Raw genomic sequence first — 22170 nt, forward strand, 5'->3', positions numbered from 1 at the left:
AAAAAAAAAAATATGATGATAATAACCCCCCCAAATTTGAATTAGTAGAATTAAACAAGCTAATGGTTGTAGAGTGCAGTGAGCTTCTCAGTGGACTACACTATGCTTGCATCAAGTGACAGCAGCAGGATTCTTGCTGATAATTACATTTCTGTACAGCATTTCTTACCAATTGTTTTCAAACTATTACTTGGTACAGTGCATTCTCCCATTTCTCCTTTTGTTGCTTCAGGCTTCTTTTAAAGTTTTCTTTGTGCTTACCAACTTACTAGATATTTCACTTTTTTGTTGCTTTCATCACAGGTGGCTAATGTTCCATTTGTCATGGGCACGCTGAGGATGCAGTGTAATCATTAAGTTAATAACCATTTTAACTATGCCAGTCTACATTTAAATTGAAGCAAACATATGCATAAGTAGCTTCTGTTTTACCTCTCCACTCAATCTCATTATATGTAAGAGCTCAATAATCTTATTTCTATATAGTAATTATTTTCATGTCAATATCTTTTTGTATCTTTTTGTGCATAGAGTAATAATGTTTTACTTGTTTATTTGTCACTGGAAATTATCCTGGGGATTCTACAGCATGGAATAATTCAATCCTGTCACTGGCTGTGACTAATCTGTGTTGCTTTCTCTTTTGCTTTATGAATTCTGGCTCATTACCAGACTGAGCTTTGATTTCTGTAATAACAATATATGCTAAATAAATAAATAAATAAATAAATAAATGGACCAAGACATGCCTGCTTTAAATAAAATGAAATGTTTCTCCTTTCTGTTATGAAAAGGTAAGAGACTTGTGCATGAAGCTGTACAGAACCATGTCTCAGAACACTAAAGGTGTCATTCATCACTAGGGCAGAGCTAGAGCTTTACTTGAAGCCTTAATAATGCTAACTTATTCATTTCCAAGAGGTTTCATTGCAGGAGCACAAAACATTTTATGAGCAATAATTATCCTTCAGGATGGGCCAGTTATCTTCAATACTAGAAGAGAAGTTCAGGCACAAACAGGTTGGTGATTTTTGAGAATCACAACAATGAAGGCATATGGTGGGAATCCTGACCTGTGGCCTCTGTAGTGGCTTATATTTCCATGTATTCTCTCACTTATTCTCTACTGTTTCATAAATTCCAGGAAGTACTGTGTTCAATTGTGTATTTTCCCCTCAAAGCCCTTCTTAAAAATGCATATTCTTCAGTGAGAGCCAAAGTGCATATCATACTGCAGTTCTATTGAGTTTATGAGATCTATGGAGTCACTTATATAAAGTAAATGGACAGCTGTCAAAGGAGCTCATTTACTCTTGAACTTTTAGGAAGGGAGCTTTAGGAAAGCTGAAGATTTGGTGCAAAATCATATAGTTCCTTAACAGTGTACAGATAAACATGCATAAAGTATGGACTATATCCTTCAGTTCCTTCTTGGAAGACCATATGTATCCCTCTAGAACTGGCTCTTTAAAATCTCTTCCTGCACCACAGTATCACCATACTCTGTATCCTCACCTTCACATTTCTTCCTGTTTCAACTGTCCTTTTGTTTGTTGGGTTTGTTTTTGTTTTGTTTTTTACTCAAAGTTGCTTTAATTCAACTCTTATTTTTCCTTCCAGTCTGAAATCTCTATGTGAATTTATTTACAGTATGCTCATGGGACATGTACTGCTGTGGAGACAAACTGGAATACTCCTTATGTCTCTGTGTTGTTCTAGTTGCATCCCTAAGTTTGCAGGCAGGTTGTGAACTGAGATCTTACAGTTTCTATATTTATTTACCTCTACTTTTCAACCTGTGGTGCCTTGCTTATATTTTGGATTCCTTTGAAATCGCTATATAATTCTGGATACCTTTCAAGAATATTCTCTCTGGTTCAAACACACGTTGAGTAGGATGTGAAGGAGAATCTGTGACTGTACTGCAATGGGTCAGACTAGTCTAGTGCTTGTCACAATAATTCTAGTGTTGACTCTAGGCACATTTGGCATAAGGTTTGTTCATAATTCCCCTTCTGAAGTACTGAAATCACAGTGTGATCTGACCCAGAGGGTAATACTGGGGCACTTAGAACTAGGTTTGCAGAGTGGGAATAAGGTAGCTCCTTTCCCCCCTCAACCCCGTTTTCTGAGATCTCGAGAATTAATTTTAAAACATGTATATGTGTAATATATCTGTGGCTCAGTTTCTAATTACCAATATTATTGGCTTTAATTCATGGTGGCTTCCTATTTCCTACTTAATATATTTCTGAGAAATAAATTTTCATCAAAGCTAATTTTGCTACAGTTAAAATAACTCAACAGCCCTGAAAAGCAATAAGAGGCAAAACTATACTTAGAGCATCAATGTTTTATCAAACAGCAGTCAAAAGAATGCAGAACATCTGTTGAGTGTTGTATTGCAGTTCTGACCACCTGTTAGGTAGGTGGATTTTCAGAACACTCAGGAGCCTTACTCCTCACATGTCACTTTACTTTGTCAATGATAGAGCTGTAACAAAATTTCTTAAACCATCCATGCTATAACTCAAGTAAATATACCCCAAAAACCACAATGATTTCTGATAAAAAAAATCCATCTTCTAGAGACAGTAAATAGCCTTACTCTACCAACCAGTTTTGCAACCTGAGTTTTAAGAACAACTACTGCCAAATGGCTGTTGTTTTATGAGAGCGATAGTCATTTTTCCCCCCTCAGTATTCTGTTCTCTTAAAAAAATTAGTGATTTCTTGTATTTTTTAATTTAGTTCCTTCCTTCTGAACTGAACACAAGAATAGCAGGCAATACTAACAGGATAACTTAAAACAAGAAAGCCAAAAAAGCCTCCTTGCCCCTCAAAAAAAGAAAAAAAAAAGAAAAAAACCTACAAAGAAAAAAAAAATAGGGCCTAAAGAATTTATTTTTCTATCTTCTAGAATTCCATTAATTTGTTTCCATATTGAGAGAATAGGTCTTTGTAAACTAAGCCGATGCAGAGAGATACATTTTCTGACCATTTTTTGGGTGAGATTTTGTAGTTTTATTTCTACTCCATGTTCCTGTTGGAAATTCTTCTTAGCTTAGTCTGTCATGAGGGACTTTGGAATTCATCTCATAATTAGTTGAGCAGTTTTTTTATTCCAGATACTTTTTGGCTCCTGTATTCTGCATAATCATTTTGACCTCTCTCTCTTTTTTTTTTTCTTTTTTTCTTTTTTTCTTTCCCCCTCTCCCTCCCCCCCTTCCATGGGGTTGGAACAGGCCTCCTTTCAGGGATATGTCTGCCAAAATACACAGGCACTCTATATGTTAGTCTCTCAAGTCTTGTTTGAAATTAATCAGTGCTCTCAGTAGGAACACTCACCTCCTCAGAGGAATAGGCCCTACATTAGTTCCAGTCACATCTTTAGCTATTCTCTGGGCCGTGCTGTTGATGGTGCTGAGATAATGGAATGGCATAAAGTGTTTCAGGAATCGGGAATGGGAAACCCTCATTGGTTTACATGGCCTGCACTTGGGCTAAGACAGGACTCTTCATGCTTGCAAGTAATTGCTTTGAATGAGCTTTGTAGCTAAGGCTATTCTTTCAAAATTTGTAGTCATATCAACTAAGGAATCAGAGCTGAAGTTAACACTCTGGGTTCGGATTCCCTAGGGTTATGATAGATTCTGACTACAAATAAAGGTCACCTGGCTTATGGATTCTTCAAAATGGTTACACTGAAAGTAACAAGCAAAACACTACAGAAACCAGTGAATGTAGCACTCAGCTAGAAGTTGCATTAATAGCACTAGTTGCATTAATTACTCCATAGCTGGATAGCTCTGTGGTTAAATTTGCATTCCTAAAAAGTCCTGTTAAGATAGTTTGACCAGCTTCATTTATTTTCTCTCTTCTTTCACACACAGATCAACTTGACATCATTTCAATGGCTGAAACAACAATGATGCCTGAGGAAATAGAACTAGAGATGGCAAAGATCCAGAGACTTCGGGAAGTCTTAGTCAGAAGAGAATCAGAACTCAGGTTTATGTAAGTATCAATTCCTCTGGGAAACACTATGCAAAATTAATCAAAATAGGAAAGAATGCTACTTAGAAGACTTTTATCTGCTTGACATTTTAAAAGGAAGAAAGATAAAGAGCATCCCAGCTAGGTGAATGCTTGCAAAATGCCACTGGGAAATGATTTTTGTAGTTGCAAAGGAAATTGCCTTTTTCATTCAGCATGATTTGCAGATGATAAAAATGGGATGTGTTACTTACAAAAGGAAACTTTAGCAACGTACGTGTCTACAGAGCATATTTTTATACCTGACTTCAATTCTTTGTGGAAAGGATATTCGTCTGAAGGAAATATTAACAAGTAGGGGATTGGAGCTTCTGAAGTCTAAATTATTTCAGGCTTTATTCCTCACCTCATTAGTGGTCTTAGTTCATGACACAAGAGAGCACACTGTGTTCCAGAGTAACAGCAGCCAAGATTTGACATTTGTAAATGAAAGCTATTAAGTTATAAACACAAAATACATTTCCATAGACCAAATTAAATAACAATATTCCATGAGAGATTTTCAAAACTGCCAAAAGGGTCAGGCATAGGAACCCAAATGAATGTTAATGAATACTAATACAGTTCTGATGATGGATTCCATAGAGTTTGTGTTCCTAAATCACTGAATTTATAAAAAAAAAATATTAATAAGAAGTGTATTATTTTGAAGTTCCATCTGTCTTTGAGTACCTGAGATTAGAAACTAATGTCTTAGCTGACAGGCAAGAAACCTCATAAGTCTAAAACCTGCTAAACAAGGTGCCTTAGCATTAATGTAGCAGCTTCAAATTCACTTGTCTCTTCTTGTAGAATACAAATATAAAACTGGTACTTTAACCATTATTACTGGAGGTTAATTTCAGTCTCTTGACTTACTTATACAGTCAGAAGTTGGAAACCTTACCATCAAGCAGCATAGATATCTGTCTTGACTATTATTACAGAAGATCCAAACCAGACCAGAGATTTTTGGCAATAAAGACTAGTAACAGCTATAATGTCCTTTAATAGTGCTGTAGTGGTATAAATAAACAAGAACAATTTGTCACACCTGCTCCTGGTACTCACTAAATAAGTACTTGATTATTGGCTTGTACATAAATATAATCTACAAAAATCCACATCATTGAACCCTGTAATTCTCATGACATTTTCTGTATCAAACAAAGCATTGGGACAAAGATAATCTGTCCCAGTGAATGAAAGCCATGGTAGACACTTTCTTGTCATACTTTTGCATGCCCTTTCCTTGCTCCCTTTCTTGTTGTATCCAGTCTCTTTTCATTTCCCCTATGCTCACACTCATCACACTCTGTGTCGTCTGGTAGGTATTTGAGTAACTAACTGAATGCAGAGGAGCATGGTTATTGAAAAGGGAACAAAACTGACATTCATTCTGAGCACAATGCTCTTTCTGTGTTAGATATATCCATACATCCAAACACACTATGCCTAGAGCTTCCTAAGAGCACTCCCCAGCTGTCCACTAGATGAGGAAAGCTTTTCTGAGTGCCTGTATCAGAGTCTCCACTAAGGCTATCCCTAGCTGTTAGCACAGCAAGCAGGTAACAGAGGTAGCAACTGTCAGAGATGACTGCAGAACTTTGACTTTTCCAAGTGATGGAATGCCAAGTTGGTAGCTGCTGCCCTGTCTTCAGCAGCAACCAGACCCTTCCTTCTACAAGACTACTTTTCCAGGGATATTCTCCCAGCTTTCTAACCAGATTTCTCCGTTTTCCGAGGTGCACTATCATTACTCTGTGCATTCATCCTTGAGACAGTAAAATTTGGTTTGTGTGAGTGAGTGAGACGGTGAGATAGAATCACTTTCTGCTCTGGCATTCCACTTGCAACTGCACTGATTATGATTTCTAAAGCTCTTCCTAAGCCAGTATGCAACATGCAAGTTCTTCATATTAGTTACATTACATGGGAAACAAAAACCAGCCTCTCTCAAACAAAGGCCTCCAAAATTAGCACATGCTTCTTTTAATAGCCTTTGGGAATTAAAAAAATAATAATAATTTATATATATATATGACTTTGTCTCATTAAAAAAATATTTTTTACTTTTTATTCCTGATAATAAAGACAAATGAAAAGGATGTTGCAAGTAATACTCAAGTAGTACAACAGCAGATGTTCTTTACTGCCTTTCATTCTAAATAGCTTTCACTCACAGTGAGTAAGTTTTATTTATCTTTTGACAACATGCTGACTATTAACCTCCTGTTGGGACAAACATCACAACTCAGTTATCTCAGTGGTCCAAGATTTGTACCTGTTTAGCCAGACAAGTTATCTAACTCTAACTCATGGACATACTGGAGAAGACTTTATACGCAGCCATATTTATTTCCTGAAGCAGTGGATTGCTAGTGTTCCAAGACTAGAAATCTGTGCATAGGTTATGATTTTAAGTAATGTTAGGAGTTGATTTCTCCTGACAGGACTAGATTTCCCTATGAATTACCTGTAAAACCTGCATGAAATTGTGCTTGATTTGATTTTGACAATGTGCCTGCCAACTAGTAGTGCTGCACCTATGCTCACACGAGGTAGCCGAAGATCAGCTCTAATGAGAACCAGATCACTTTAGTTCTTATACTTCCTTTAGCCTTCTATTCTTTTACAACAAAAGAATAAAACATACAAATAGTAATGGAGAAAATGTTTGCATTCCCATTTTTTTTTCTCATGCTGTTAGTGAGCAACAGAATAGAAATTCTTTTGATTTAAATTGGGTGGTTTTTAGTTCCTACCAAAGCATGAACAAAACGATCCACAAATTAATTCCGTATCAGTTACATCCAGCTATAGATTATATGTTCTTTTTAAAAAAATAATGGTTCATTATTCTCACTGTCTTGTTGAATTTCTTAGTTTTTGTATTCACATGTAGCCAGATCCCAAAGCTAGAAAAAACCATATTGTAGATTTACTTCAAATAAAAAAAGAAAGAAAGAAAAAAAAAGGGAAGTAAGCTGGAGAGCTTATGTTCTGAATGTATCATCAGTACTAATGATGCTCTCAGCTTTACTTAAACCAGCAACTACCACAGCTCTTCACAGCATGGACACTGTATTTTATAAGAATTTGCACTCAAGAATAAGAAACAAAACACTCCAAACCAAACCTGTTTTTGGTGAAAATCAGTGCAAACTCTTCCCAGGAGCTATGGAAGTTTAATCCCTGAAAATAACTTTTTCTAAATACTAATTGAAATTATTGTTTTCCCTGAAGAAGAAATACAAAGCAGACTGAGATAGAATAATAATAAAAGTCACTATCACTGATTTTTTGAAACAACTCTGTAACAATGTTTATTAAGTTTCAATACTGTTACTGTTTTGTCAGAATTTTGCCTGAAGAAATGCAGTAGCCATAAAGTAAAGCGCATGCAGCAGAGAATTGTTCCAGGTTAGCATAGCAGCCAGTACAAATGCAGAAGAAATATGTCTAGAAAGGCCTGGATGCTCAGAGGGACAGAAGTCAGCTTGCATGTTCTCACTCTTCTATACATGAATCAGCTGATATGCAAGATCATCATTAATATAATATTCTTTCAGGCAGTTCCTCAGCTATTACCTGTATAGTATGTCTCTCAGGTTTTCTCAGCCTCAAGGAACACGAACTCCAATGAGGGAGTCCTTAGCAAGATATACAGACAGCTTTGCTTACATTGAAAGCTAAGGCACTGAGGCCTTATTTTAGTGGGTGTTAATGTAAGGATTAACATTACCTTTCCTCCGCTAAACTAAGTAACACCAATGACTAATGAAGTCTGTAGGAAATGAAAGGGATAAATGAAATATGTCACTCCTCTGTCACTACAGCAATGTACATTACTGTGCTCACAGGTGGTAACACTTCTGTATCTAAATAAAATCTTTACAGAGTGGTTCATCATCACTAACAGCTTTAGAAGAGTCACCCTGTAGGGTGAAAGAAAGAGTAGGACGGCAAAGAAATCAAAGCCAGCTACTTAATCATCATTATTAACTTAAAGCAAGACCTGGCAGATCTGAGGAAAGGAATCAGGCAGTGGAATTAAGCTTAGAAAAAAATTGATTTAATGGTATCAAGCGTAAAAGGCAGTACTGAGCAGTGATCAAAAACCATACAACACTGTGTATGTGGTTCTTTCTGATATAAATCCAAGCAGGTTCTGTTTGCCCTCTTATCTTCCAGCCAATGTCTATCATACATATCAATAAGTCAACACTTGGATTTTCAGTTTTCAGAATTAAAGTGAAGAAAATGCCCATTATATTTGAACAAATTTCACATACATTTCTGTGATCACGTATTGATTTAAAATAACAAAACTTGTTCTTTTAGTTAATTCCCCTCTTTTTAGTTCCATCTCTTTGCAACAGTCTCACTGAATAAGCAACTTACTTTGTGCTCTACAGGATGTTAAAATTACTTACAGCTTTGCTCCAAGTCAATGACAGAAAGATTCCTCTCTCCAGGTAGAAAATTTCCACCTTTTGAAAGAGATTTGGAGTCAGAGTCACTCTCAGGATACTGAAATCAGTCACCGGATAAGAGACCTCACCTGCCTGCAGGTTCATGGTCCTGTTTAAAGGAGAAGGGCATCAATAATCCTTTTAATAAGGAACACACTTTATACTTCAATTTTAGAGGGAGCCCTTTCCACTGTGGAACCACAGGAGGCAATGCCAACTGCCTGCTGACCCTCCTGGGTGAAATAAGCATTAAGACTGTATGAGAGAAAATGTGTCAGCTCAGCCACATGATACAAAATGTCTATCCAGTCTGTAGGAGCTCAGACACGCAATACAAAATGGCCACCCAGTCAGTGAGAACTCAACTGTGTGATACAAAATGGCTGCCCAGTCTGTGGGAGCTCAGCCATATAATACAAAATGGCTGCCCAGTCTGTGCGAGCTCCGCCACATGATACGAAATGGTCACCCTGTCTCTGGTCCCATTGCACAGACCCTTCTCTTGATACCTACCTTCCCCTTCCAGTGGTTTTCAGGATTTTTTCCTTCCCTAGCTCCGTATGCTGCCTTTACTGTGTCCCAGGCTGTATGGCACAAAGGGTGTGGGCTGCCAGCTAAGCTCTCAAAGCACTGTGTTTTTCCGTGACGTCTCTGATGACTATGACTACTGCTGACAGCTTTCAGAAATTGCATCATTCCCCACCAGTGAAAAATTTGGGCATAGACTTCATTAAAATTAAAATTCAGAAGATGTCTTAAAATTCAGAAGATGTCCTTAGGATGGTGTTTCAGATTGTATCCCTGTACTGGGCTCGCCAATCATGTATGGGCCACAGCTCCCCAGAGCAGTATCTGCTGTTTTTAGTGCCAGACCAGCAGCTGTCTGTTGAAGAGGAATACCTGTGTTTTCTCTAAGATGGTGGTGGTGTGTACCAAAAAGGGCAGCTTTCTGATTTTTCTTGTTTTTCTTTTTAGTGATACAAAGAAATATGGGAAGCAGAATCAGCTGAAAGAATCACTTTACAAGTCACAGTGTTTCTCAGACCTTGGTACAACCTGCATATCAGATATCAGCCTTTGTAGGCCTGCCCTTTGCTTTGGTCCCTGCTACTGTTGCCTCCTTTAAGAAAAAGGAGGGCAGCTGAAGACAGCTGTGCTCTTCCCATGTTATTTCTAGATGAATACACACTTGCTATGGAAAATTATCTGACGTTTATTTGAAGCACATTTTCAGATTATAAAATTAAGATTTCCTCAATTAAATAATGCCCGTATTTGCATTGTACAATCACATTTTAGACAAATGTCTATGCACAAAATCTATACAACTTACACTGTGTAATTTCTTTAAGTTATGCTGGACACCCTCTAGACAGACCAGGAAATGAAAACACAGTTTAAAGTCATCGTCTGCTATCTCCAGCTCTTCCGGGTTTATTTCCATAAGAGCTGAAGACTCAGCCTGCATTGATAGGAAACAGACAATATGTACGTAAGAGCATCAGTTTATAGCTAGCTGGTATTCCCTCTCATTCTTATCTCATACTTCTCTCAGCTGATTCCCTAAAATGTTCTCTGTAAGATGAGTTTTGGGTCAAAATGTAAATTTTCAATCTGTCTTTGCGCCTAAGGAGAGTAAACATGCCACTTTAGAACATGCATGCTCTCCTTTTCAAATTCTTAGGTCCCATTTCCATTTATTCTTTCCTAGTGAGGTAACAGACCCAGAAGCCAAGAGAGCTGCTCATGCGGCATTCTCCTCATTGCACATTTAATGTGTTACTGCTATGGATGCTTGTGTGTGGCTTTAGAAGCAGTCTAAGATTCATATCACTGCAGAGCATGGAAATTTACATGCTGAATGACATGATTGTAAAAATGGATAATACATGCGTTAGCTCCATTTAGGCAGCAAAACCTCAGACCACTGATTCAGTAAACAGATCAAAACTGATGCTCAGAATCATTTGTAGTGCAGAAATCATGTATTTTAAAATATATTAGTATATTCTCACCCAGTAAATATTAATAGCATAGGTGAGATTTCATCATCCACAGTTACTGCCTATGGCTGTGAATAGAAAAGGCACTGAGTTCATATAAAATAGCAGTCACTGTCATCATGAAACATGCTCTTTGGGAAATCTGCCAGTGCCTGATACTGCTGGCCTCCCAGATGGAGAGCAGAACTCGAAGCCAGCTATACTGTATGACCTTGAACTAAAGCTGTGCAAGTTGCTTCTACCTGTGATAGCTATCTTGGGAGTAGTTAATTCTGCCATGTAGGCAATACCAAATAGCAATTTTTTAATATAGGGCATATAGGATATTAAATAGTAAGCCCTATTAGGTAGCTTTAGGCAATTATTGAAAATAATTTTTACCTCATAAACCTTGTTTTATCTATAAAAATGTTAAAATACAATGCATCCAATGTTTGCTTAATGGCTGTGCTGTTATTACAGTGCTAAACTAACACTGAAAAAGACAGAACTACCTCCACATTGACTTAGAGTTTAAATTGGTCTTTGTACAGGCTCACTATTAGCTGACTCCCTCTTCTCCAGAGTGCTCATAACATCTGCATCATCCAAATTCTCTACTGATCCATTCTGGTTTTTGGACCATTTTAAATTATTATGTTGGCTTACTTGTAATGTCAGGAGCAATTACGTTTTATGTGGATGTGTTTGCTGTAACTTGACATTGCCCTGGTAATAAACTCCTAATAGTAGCCCCACAGTTTCATTAGCTAGCCAGAGTACTAATTAACCCTTGTGGTCATTTTTGTTCTTTTTTTTTCGTTTGTATTTTATTGTTATTTGTTTATTTGTTTGTGGTTTTTCTTCTAGTTAGACTTACTTTTTGTTTTTCTTTTTAATATTTATCCTGTTCCCACTCTGCAAAAAACAACAAATCTCTCTTTTGCTGCTATGACCTTGATGTATCTATTGCTTGTAGAAATAGAGGTGAGATAGTCAGTAATGATTATTATATTATAGATAACATTGGACACAATGGTGGAATTTTAAATTTAGGGTAAACCAATCATGGAGAAACATTCATAGCCAAAGCTCCTTATAAGGACAATAACACATCAACAGAGGTTCAGTAGGATTCTTACTTTTATGTCTTTTGTGGTAGCTGCAGCATATTGGTATTTTGAAGTACACTGCCGACTGCCTAGCTTTATGTGATCACTGTAGAGTGACGAAACACGAAGTTACACAAGAGCTGCAGAAGTGAGAGGTTCATTCATTTGGTTATGATTACCTTCAGTATATGATTATGACTTTTGACATGGTCTCCCCCCCACATCCTTATCTCTGAATTGGAGATTTGAAGGGTGGCAATTCGTTGGATAAGGAATTGGTTGGAAGGTTGCATCCAGAGGGTTCTGGTCAATGACTCTATGTCCAGGTGGAGGCTGGTAACAAGCAGTTTCCCCCATGGGTCTGTCTTGGGACTAGTACTCTTTAACTTCTTTATCAGTGTCATAGATGATGAGATTGAGTGCATCCTCAGCAGGTTTGCTAAGGTGCAGTTGATATGGCAGAAGGAAGGGATACCATCCAGAGGGACCCCGATAAACTTGAAAGGTGTGCCCTTGTAAACCTAATGGGGTTCAGCAAAGCAAAGTGCAAGGTTTTGCACTTGGGTCAGGGTAATCTGAGATAAATATACACACCTGGAGAAGAGCTCCTTAAAAGCAGCCCTGCTGAGGAGGACTTATGTGTCCTGGTAGATGAAAAACTGAACACAAACCAGCAGTGTGCTCTTGCTGCCCAGAAGGTCAATGGTATCCTGGGCTGCATCAGAGAAGGAGTGGTCAGCAGGGCAAAGGAGGGGGTTCTAGGATAGGACAGGAGGCTTCTAAATTAAAGGAGGGGATATTTAGATGAGATGTCAGGGGGAAGTTTTTCACTGAGAAGGTGATGAGGTGCTGCAACAGGCTGCCCTGAGGGGTTGTGGAAACCCTGTCCCTGGAAGTGTTCAAGGCTAGATTGGATGGGGCCTTGGGCAATCCGATCTAGTATTTCATCTAGCAGTTGGCAACCCTGCCTGCAACCTAGGAGTTGGAAGTTGATGATCCTTCAGGTCCCTTCCAACCTAAGCCATTCTATGATTCTGTAATTTCAGTGGACTCTCTCACTTGCATTTTGCTATATGTAGGAGAGTATATATAGATCAGCTATGATTCAGCAATGGATCGGAAAGTTCTGAAATGGACTGATTGCCAGTGTTTAAATTCATACCAGATACTTTTATATTCTGTTCATCTTTGATACAAGATGGTAGTTCTTCTGGTTTTAAAAAGAAGAAAAGGTCAAATATGGAAGCTAATAAAGAAGGACGTTTATCATCAATTCTGCTAATGATGATACATACAGAAAACTTGAGGTTCCTGCTTCTACTGCCCAACAACAAAAAATAAAACTACCAGACCAATGCAAATTAACTACACAGATAAGTTGTCCCTGTGCTTCTACATTCACTCTTCTGTATAATATTGTAATAGGTCTTAAACACTTCTGAATATATATCCAACTACTCCATTGTATATTTTTAGACAAATTATCTTAGACAGTTTTTGTTGAAATACATTTCCTTCCATAGTGGGGCATTCCCAGGAATGCTCTTGTTCCTGTTAGTAGTGAAGCTAACAGTAACACTTCATAACTGACAGAGGAGATGGCTGGGCTCAAGAGAATTTAACGATGTCAGTAAGAATGAAATACAGACAGCTTCTTTAGACAATGTTCTGAATTTCTGTGAAGTATGCCTAAAAGGTGACCTCCAGGGACTGGGATTTTCAAGTCCTGCCATCTTCAACTGAATGAAATGACAGCTGAATTACAGCATCACTTTACAACGTTGCAGTCCAGTGCTTTCATCCACCGCTCTTCCACTGAAGAGTGCTTTTAGCAAGAAAAGTCAGACTTGCTTAATTTAATAGTTAAAGGTAATAATAGGATTTTGATTTGTAACCCGATGTGTGAAGCAGGCTGGTCAGCAATCTGTTATCTGAGTTGCCAGCTTTGTGTCTTCCAGTCTGAGAAACACAAGATGCTGAGCTCAGTAATAAAGTGATAATCACATATTGTGAGGGCTGCTCCAAAAGTAATGCCTCCTGTTTTATTATGGTGACCCATGATGTCACGAGGCAGATGTTGGTGGAATGACAGTGGAAACTGAACCTTTCCACCAATATCCCATGATATTTTGTTGCCGTGTGATGAACGGTAGCAGAGGAGCATTCTGACAGAGTGGTGTCAGACATGGAAGTGTGTATAAAGCAAAGGGGTTTTTCTTCCATGTGGAAAACATGGCACCACTGATTTTCATGGACACTTGCTGAACATTGACAGAGACTGAACAGTGGCTGTTTGCACACTGAGACACTGGTGGTGTGTTTCAGCAGTAGTGACAGTGACAGCTGGTCACCTCTGCTGGTGCAGACTTATGAACGTGGCATGCAGCTCTTGTTCATCGCTGGCAAAAATGCACAGGTAATGGTGGTGACTGTGTTGCAAAATAGTGTTTTGTAGCTGAGAATTTGCTCTATCCAATAATGTTATTGTTCTCTTTGCATCTGTTGTGGTTTCCATGGAAATAAATAGGAGGCATTACTTTCAGAGTGATCTACATAGTTCTAACCCACAAATCTTAAACATTTGACAAGCTTGTTGGCTTTCTTTTTCTTTGTCAGACCATTACAGTGAACATTTACTGGTTTTCCTATTGCCTTTTACTGTCATTTTTGCCTTTTTTTTCTTCACTTCTTGAAGAAAGCATGGTTATAGCTAGCTACTGGCTTTTATAACAGGGAGTCAGGTTTTCCCCAGCTGTAAAGAAGAACTATCATGGAACAATTTTTATTGAAACAAAACAAAACACTCCTTCCATTTTCAGTACAGAATATTTTGTTTTTAGTTACTCTCTGTCTGCCATTATCTTCCACAGCCTCAGAGACCCTCCAGGGCACAGCTGAACGGGAGGTCACCTTTATTTCTTTGCCCTGCACCCCCTTGTCCAGATGGTGGATGACAGAGGTGACTCATGCTGTCACCTCACTTGTGGATCTTATGGGAAGGACAGTGCCTGCAGCATTCTGCTGCTGGTAATTGGACCAAAGAAACATGTATCAGGGTTGAGTCACCATGCCCGATTACTGAAGACTCTTCCGACCCATTTCTTTTCCTGTCATTTTGTGACATGTTTAGAAAATCCTTTGCTCATGCTGTTTAATCGTTTTGAGCTATTTTATCATTTTTAGGGGCAACAAAGAATCTGCTTTTAGGTTTTGATAAAATAGTTTGAAATACCAAGAAAGAAAATAATACAAGCTTCTGTGATGTATCTCCAAGCGTACAGAAGGTTTCTTGCAATAAGCCATCAAAAACCAGAAAAGCAGAATTACATACTGTGTGTCAGGAAAGTCCAACCCTAGCTCAATCCTATTTCAGTTTCTCCAGGAATGGATTTGGGCTCTTAATAAAATAAATGTTTTATCATCCTCATAACTCATATATTCAGGATTGATGGGCAGACATTTAAAGTTTAGCTTGTGGGGAGGAAACAGACATATTGTAACCACTGTTTGGTTTACTGATGCTTTTTCTATGACATCAAAGATGATTTTGCAGGGACTGCAAGAGAGAGTTCAGCAAAGGTTGTGTTGATATAGCAAATTTTATGCATATGTCTTTGGAGATTGCTTAAGTAGATCTGAAAGGTATCATTTCAGTACCCTGGGCTACTCTATAGGGATTCTACTACATTCAGCACAGAACAACAACCTGCTTCTGTTGCTCTCCTTTGAGAAGAGCACTGGGTGCACAGGAAGCATAGCAGTGCTCTTAAATAAGCTGGACAATAGTCTGTGCAGCTTTCCCTCCTGTCCATCTTGCAATCTGATGGATCGCACTTACAAAATGGAACAACATGGAACACCAAGTGCTACAGAATAGTCTCAGCATGTCTCTCCAGCTTCTCTGTAAAAGGTTAAGGGACCCAAAGGGTTTTTGTTTTCTGTGCTACGTGTATTCCTGGTCTCTTTAAGATTGCCAGAGCTCTTTTTATACTTCCTTGAGAGGTCTGACAGTACTACAAATATGCTCTCCATCAAACCCTGGCTATCCAGCACAAGAACCAGAGCACAAAGGGGAAAAAAGAAGGAGGTTCATATAACAGTCTGGATTAAACAGCCTTCCAAGGGCTTTCTTCCCCATGAGTCCTTGTTCTTTTCCCTTTTCTTTGAGAGCAGCAAGGTTACCGCCCTTGCCAGGACATCAGTTGCTGCCCTACATACAGTGTTAAATGCTAGTGAAGAACAGCTATTCTTTCCACTTCCGTTAAGTCAGATGGGATGAATCTATCCCATATCTCTCCTTTAGTAATTTAACCATATCTTTTTTTTTTATTTTATTTAATTTTTTTCCTAATGGGCACCATGGAGTGGATGAGAAACACAAAGGCTGTTTGACACAGATGGGAGGAAAGATGTTCTGTGTGCCTAAGGGATTGGTACAGATGGTCAATTGAATCTTTGGCCATCATCAGAATGCACTGGTCTATGGAACTGGGACTCTGGAGAAGTCACCTGGAGCGTGACTTTTGGAATTGAGGTTGTCACAGAGCTGCTGCAGCCCCTAGGTGCTTGTCCACATTTTCACTTCTCTCCTGTGAGTTATGATACAGGAGAACGAAGTGCAAAGTATGCATATGGAGAGTGCAAAATTTACACTCTGCAGTCAGGTGGAAAAGAAAAAAGAAACCTAAAATATGGGGACAATTGCATCTACAATTGCTGAAAGAGTATACAGCCTGTACTTTTCCCACCAATAGCTAATATGGAGCATAGGGACTCCACAGGGACTCCCAGACGTAGATGATTTTGCTCACTTGGAACATACTGCCAGTGGTATTCTAATGCAATGGCATTAGCTTTTGGAATTTCTTGAGAAGGCAGAGAGCCAAACTGAGGCAGTGAAGTAATAGCATCTTTCAGATCTTTCCAGAATGGGGCCCAATCTTCCTCAAAGGAAAAAAGTAGAAACTCACTGTGCTCTTTACTAGTTGAGGGTCTGACCCTCAGCTATTTGAATACAGCAGTTCAATAGTGAATGTTTCTTGCCAGAAACTATCTTCTTTCTGTTAATCATGGCCATTTTCTTCAAATGTATTAACACTCATTATATTAACATGACACCCAAACGGCATGAACACTGAATGAATAAGGCTTCTCACATCCCAGCACAGTTTGAATACTGATTCTCCCGAGGGGACAGTGTTTAAGTTTGTTAATTGATAGGAGTCATTTCAGGACCATTTAGCATAATGGAGCTCAAAAGTAAAACAGGCTTTGCTCATGATCAGTATGAATATGAGGAGTCCAAGTAAGAAAAATCCTTTGTATTAAGGTCTCTGCCGCCAGGTGTGCTGAACATACATGGCAGTGAACCATGGGCTAGCCTTGAGGATAACATGCTGATCTTACCAGTAACAGTAAGCCTTGTAAGCCAGATGCATAGCAGGAGTGCAATGCCTTGAGAGACAATTAAACTTTTATTATCTCAATGACTTCTGGAAGTCCAGAACAGTGCCTGAGCCCCTAAACCAGGAGGTTAGCAATAAAGAATTTTATGAGTGATATTTCACTGTGACATCTGGGAAAGAGAGAAGTAAAAAAGATAGTAGAAACAAGTGTCACAGCACAATGAATGGAAGGGAACTGGCAAAATGGAGTTAATCAAAGCAGCAAGTAAGAAAAGGATCAGCACATTCTAATAACATGAGCAAAGCATCTGAGAGCCGGCTCCCCATGGAGACCTGCATTCCGTGCAGAGGTGGCAGGGAGAATAGAAGTTCTTAGGTTGTGATTAAAATCTTATTTGTGTCAGACACACCTACTTTTTCCACTCTTCACTTAATTCTGTAATTTGATTGCATTATCCTTTGTGCACTCGCTCACTCTTACACACATGCTCTAATACCTTGGATTTCCTATCTTGGAATAGCATTGTGACAACCCAAGCTCTGATAGCATGTCAGCTTCCTTTGGGTGCTCAGACAACATGCAAACTGCCTTCAGGCACAGGATTATAGAAAAATAACTCACAGATGTGGGCAGACAAGGATAATATTGGTGACAGCTGAGTTGAAACATGTACAGTTAATTAGATGGGCTCTTTTTGTGATCTTATGGTGTGATTTTCAATGGAAGTCCATGATGCAGCCCTCAGAACAAGTACATGAGCCTTGGCTGCCAATGTGACTCGAGCAGTAAAATACAATGCTTAGAAAGACAGTGCTGAACCTTGCTAACTTCCAGGACTAAGTTATTAGGTCACAAAGAAAATGAGTAGTGGAAGGTAAACCTCATTCTGGCTGTGCCAAATACCACACCAGCTTCTGCTGTCCCTTTCCAGGACCACTGCTGCTCTCCCTCTTGCCATTTTCCCAGTGAAAATTGTTGCTGCAATGCGTGCAGCATAGCACATCAATGTTTTCCATAACTATTAAATATATAGAGATACCTGCTCTGTAAGGTTTGATTCAAGATACAACTAAAATAATCTGCAGTGACAAGTTTGACCTCCATACAAATCTGTAAGACAAGTAACCAAAGGCTCAACAGCAAAAGCTGTACTATAGTCAGTTGGTGAATGAACTGTGTAAGAATCCCAAGGTTAAAACCCAGCCCTTCAATCTGGTACACGTGTCCCAGGAAAGGAACAGTACCACATAGTCATATGAGATCCATCTAGCTCTGTCAACACGGGATGGGATTTGCATGTCTCTGACTGTGCTTTTTCTCTTTCTGCAGGATGGATGACATCCAGCTGTGCAAAGACATTATGAACCTTAAGAAGGAGCTGCAGAGCTTGGTAGCTATCCCAGGTAAAGGCTGTTTCTAACTCAGTATCAGGATAATGCTTGGGCAATGCAGGGGATGGTTTTAGGAGCAAACCTCTGCTCTTCGTGCAGTCAGAAATCTCCCCTCAGGACTGTTTTGTATAGTCTGTCTTCATATATTTCCTTCTTCCTCTGGTCCTTATTTTTATTTCTCTTTTCCTTCTCATCTTTAATCTTCTGGCGTCCACAGTTGTTTTCATGCTGTATTTCATGGCTCCCTTGATGGCAAACCTGCAGATATCACTCAAATAAGGTGCACATTCCCTTGCTCTTGCACTCCCTTGGGAATCTCGAGGGAACCAAGAGGCACGGAGATTGTCGAGCAGAAAAGACAGAGGGTTGAGATAAAAGGGAGAATGGAGGATTTAAAACCATTACTGTGAATGAGAGATTTTTTCCCAGATATACCAATTCATTGTCACAGCTGTTGTTAAATCTCTCTTCCAGAGTAAAAGGAAACAGGTTCATACAAAAAGCAAGAGGCGAAAGCATGCTTTGCATTCTGTCTTAAATTTACTGCAAATACACTGCTCAGAGATGGAGTTGTGTGCAGTTTTACAATCCTCACATCCAAACTCCAGCAAAATCAATGAGAAGTTGTGCTTTGCTACAGCTTTGCTGTTTTAGATCATCCACAACAGTCCTGCTCTGCTTGAAGTGTTTTGCAGATAGATTTTGAAAACATTGGGAGGCTTCACCAGGCTATCTACATTATGCTCCACATTTTTAGCACCTCTCAGATGTAATCTGTTGCTACCTCACTGCAAAGGACTGGTTTTCACACTCCTTTTGTTACGCTCACCTCTTCCCCCTACATTTTATTGTGCAGCTTTAAACAGCGTTCTCCCCTGGAAGGAGAGAACAGGTCAATCGTGAAATAAAAAAGATGTCCATTTTTCTCTCTCTGAGCCCACATATTCTCATTTAGATAAGAACTCTTCCATTTTTCTCTGCACTCAACAGAGTAGATTCACAATGTTGCTTGTATTCCCCTTCTTTACACTTCTTAGTTACTTAGAGGCGCATTCGATTTGTAACAACGCTGTTGGTACGTTGTTGGTTTTTAAATGAGGTGGGAAAGGATTATGAGTGATGGAAAATAGCTATGAACGAGTACCCTTGCCTCATCTCTTCTGGTCTGCAATTTTCTTAGCCCCTTTATCTTCTACCTAGCTCCTAGGGCTAATCAGTTTGAGGGTTTTGTATGCGATGGTCTGTTTGTTTGTTTTTCCCAATAACCTTTTTGAAACTATCTTCCAGTGACAAAGTGTTAAGCAGAGATCAACAGACAACAGTTTCTCCTCAGCACTCTGCAGATATCAGCGAAAGTTCAGAACTTAAATCTGAGCAGTTCCAGCAGCACCACCTTTTGGCAAGAATACTTCCACCTTAACAAAGGCTGTGCTGGCATTCCCACAAAACAGAGTGCTTACAGAGCGTGTACCTAACCTAGAAAAAACACTTTCCAGAAATGGGTTCATCCGTAGCACCTAAATCAGAATTTTCCTTTCAATACAGATCTGTGCAGGGCCCTGCTCTTTGGTTTCAGTGGATGTGAGCTAGCTGACTGCAGTCAACATGAGGCTTTTAGTTTATGGTACTATGCCACAATACAGGCTGAATGCATTTCAAGCATTTGGCAGCTGGTTTTCTAAAGAGAGGAGGGGGTGGGAGAGCACGTTTCACAGTCCATGAAGAGGGCAGATGGAAAGAAGTGGAAAGTAGCTCCTATTATCAGCAGTGTAAAGAGAAGTTGCCTTGTAGCCAGATTTTATTTTACAATGGTTCTGCCTGTCATGAAATAGAGAGAAATTGTTCCTTTTGGAGTGTTCTCATTTTCCCTGAGGTTAAGAGGAGCTGGTGTATTTTAATGAAGAAAAATGGACTGTGTTTTTTTTTTTTTTTTTCCTGTTACTGGAGGTGTTGGGGATTTTCTGTTCTTGGTTCTGTGTTTTAAAGCCAAAACACTTCTTTAAAAAGATAGCAAAATATCAGAGTAGCACCTTATAGGGTAATTTAGCATTGAAGTAATAGCCTTGACAAGCCTTTCACAAAGACTGTAGCTCACTAACTGAACAAAAACAAGAGATGGTAAGTAGAAGAAAGGAGACAGCAGACAGAACTTGATGGTTTTGCAAAGTCACGGACTTCCATCACCAAAACATTCTTAGACAGCTGCAGTTCCCCTGCCCAGCTTCCTGGAATCTGAAGTAACAGTTTTTTTCCTCCCTGCCCTATTTTTGACCAGAAAAAGAAAAACAAAGATGGAGAAACAAAGAGAAGATGAACTGATTCAGAAGATTCATAGACTGGTGCAAAAAAGAGATTTTCTTGTAGATGATGCAGAGGTGGAGAGATTACGGTAAGAACTAAAAACAACCAAATTCATGCTCAAGATTTCATTAGCCTAATTCTGCACTGGAGTAAGTGAGAACATTTATATTGACAAGAGAGAACTGGTCTTTTAAAACCAGTTACCAAATTAAAGGCTTCTACCTTATTCTGTGGAAAAAGGAAAACAAAAACTAAATTACAGCACTTCTGTTCTCCATGCCATAAATGTCCTAATTGACACCCCATGATGACAGAGGGGTTTAGACATCATCAGAATATGACTGGGCATTTACCATTACAAATGGAAGGATTGTCACTGCTGCCAGAGGATCTTATCACTGGCAGTGCAGACATCTCAATTATTATCATTGGTTTTTTTAAATACAAAGTTTGCTCTCACTATTCTTTCCATATTGTAGCATTAAAAAAGAAATGGAAATGCAATTCTAATATAGGTCTACCTAACCTAAACGATAAGTGAGTTGGGAATCTCAGCCCAGAGTCACAGTCTTCCTATACAGCTGATTTTGAGCTGCTGTACTGAGTTCCAATGTCACATAAATAGTCAGGATTTTACTGTTTCTTCCCCTCCCCCCCTTTAATTCAGCAGTAATGATTCAAGGCCCCATCAGCCCATTTAGCATGAATGACAGTATCTATTCCAACACATTTAAATTCTAAGCAGGCAAAGGACAAGAGGGAAGAAAGCTTGCCAGTCCTGCAGTTGATCAAAGAGAGCAGGCCAAAGGCAGCAGGCTGACAAAAAGCCTGAGCTAATAACGTAATCCAGAGCTGGTTCTGTATGCAAATCACAAATGCTGGCAGTAGCCAGACACTACAGAAGCCTAATTGTAGGCTTCTGAAAGCACAGTGCCACGCACTGTGCAGATGTGGCTACATTAGCGTTGATTCACAGTTGCAGTAATACCTGATGCTTTGCTTTAAAACTTTGGACAAACTCTGTTTTACTCTGAAATACTCCAACAGTGCTCCCATTCTTAGTGTTTAAATAAGCTAGCAGAGAAACTAACACAATAACATCTTTATTGGAGGCTATCAAGGACAGCAACATAATCTTGTGCCCAAGATAATATTGTGGTCCTTATGGAAACAGAAACATACTTTGTTTTGGTGAAGACTATGCCAGTGGAATAATGTAAGATCTCATTTTGTTTAAGTTGATGTTTAAACTAAGCTTTATTTTGTAGAGGAAGGATGGTGAATGAGTTTGGGGCAATCTTAAAGTTGATGATGCTTTATGGTTTAAATCTACTGATCAGAGAATATATAGCAAATCCAACACTGTTAGTAAAGAGTAAAGAGCTGTGGGGAAAAGTTTCTTTGAATTCAAGAAGAGACTCATTCATGTTTTCATTTAGGCAACTATTGTGCTTTAATAAGCAGCAAA

The 22170-nt window shown here is 38.9% G+C and overlaps 1 protein-coding gene across 1 annotated transcript; it reads left to right on the forward strand.

Annotated features, from left to right (window-relative positions):
- Positions 1-3487: 3487 nt before the first annotated feature.
- On the forward strand, positions 3488-20743 carry BMERB1 (bMERB domain containing 1). Its single transcript, XM_019620613.2, has 4 exons — positions 3488-3530; positions 3861-4017; positions 18340-18413; positions 20677-20743. The coding sequence occupies exons 1-4, from the start codon at positions 3488-3490 to the stop codon at positions 20718-20720; spliced, it is 318 nt and encodes a 105-aa protein (XP_019476158.1). The 3' UTR covers positions 20721-20743.
- Positions 20744-22170: the final 1427 nt, after the last annotated feature.

Source organism: Meleagris gallopavo, chromosome 16 (assembly GCF_000146605.3).
Source record: "Meleagris gallopavo isolate NT-WF06-2002-E0010 breed Aviagen turkey brand Nicholas breeding stock chromosome 16, Turkey_5.1, whole genome shotgun sequence".
NCBI lineage: Eukaryota > Metazoa > Chordata > Aves > Galliformes > Phasianidae > Meleagris > Meleagris gallopavo.

Coding starts and splice junctions, on each gene's coding strand:
- BMERB1 (XM_019620613.2), top strand. CDS start 3,488: ATGGCCTGCACTTGGGCTAAGACAGGACTCTTCATGCTTGCAA. Junction 3,531..3,860: donor AGGACTCTTCATGCTTGCAA/GTAATTGCTTTG, acceptor TAGTTTGACCAG/CTTCATTTATTTTCTCTCTT. Junction 4,018..18,339: donor GAATCAGAACTCAGGTTTAT/GTAAGTATCAAT, acceptor CTCTTTCTGCAG/GATGGATGACATCCAGCTGT.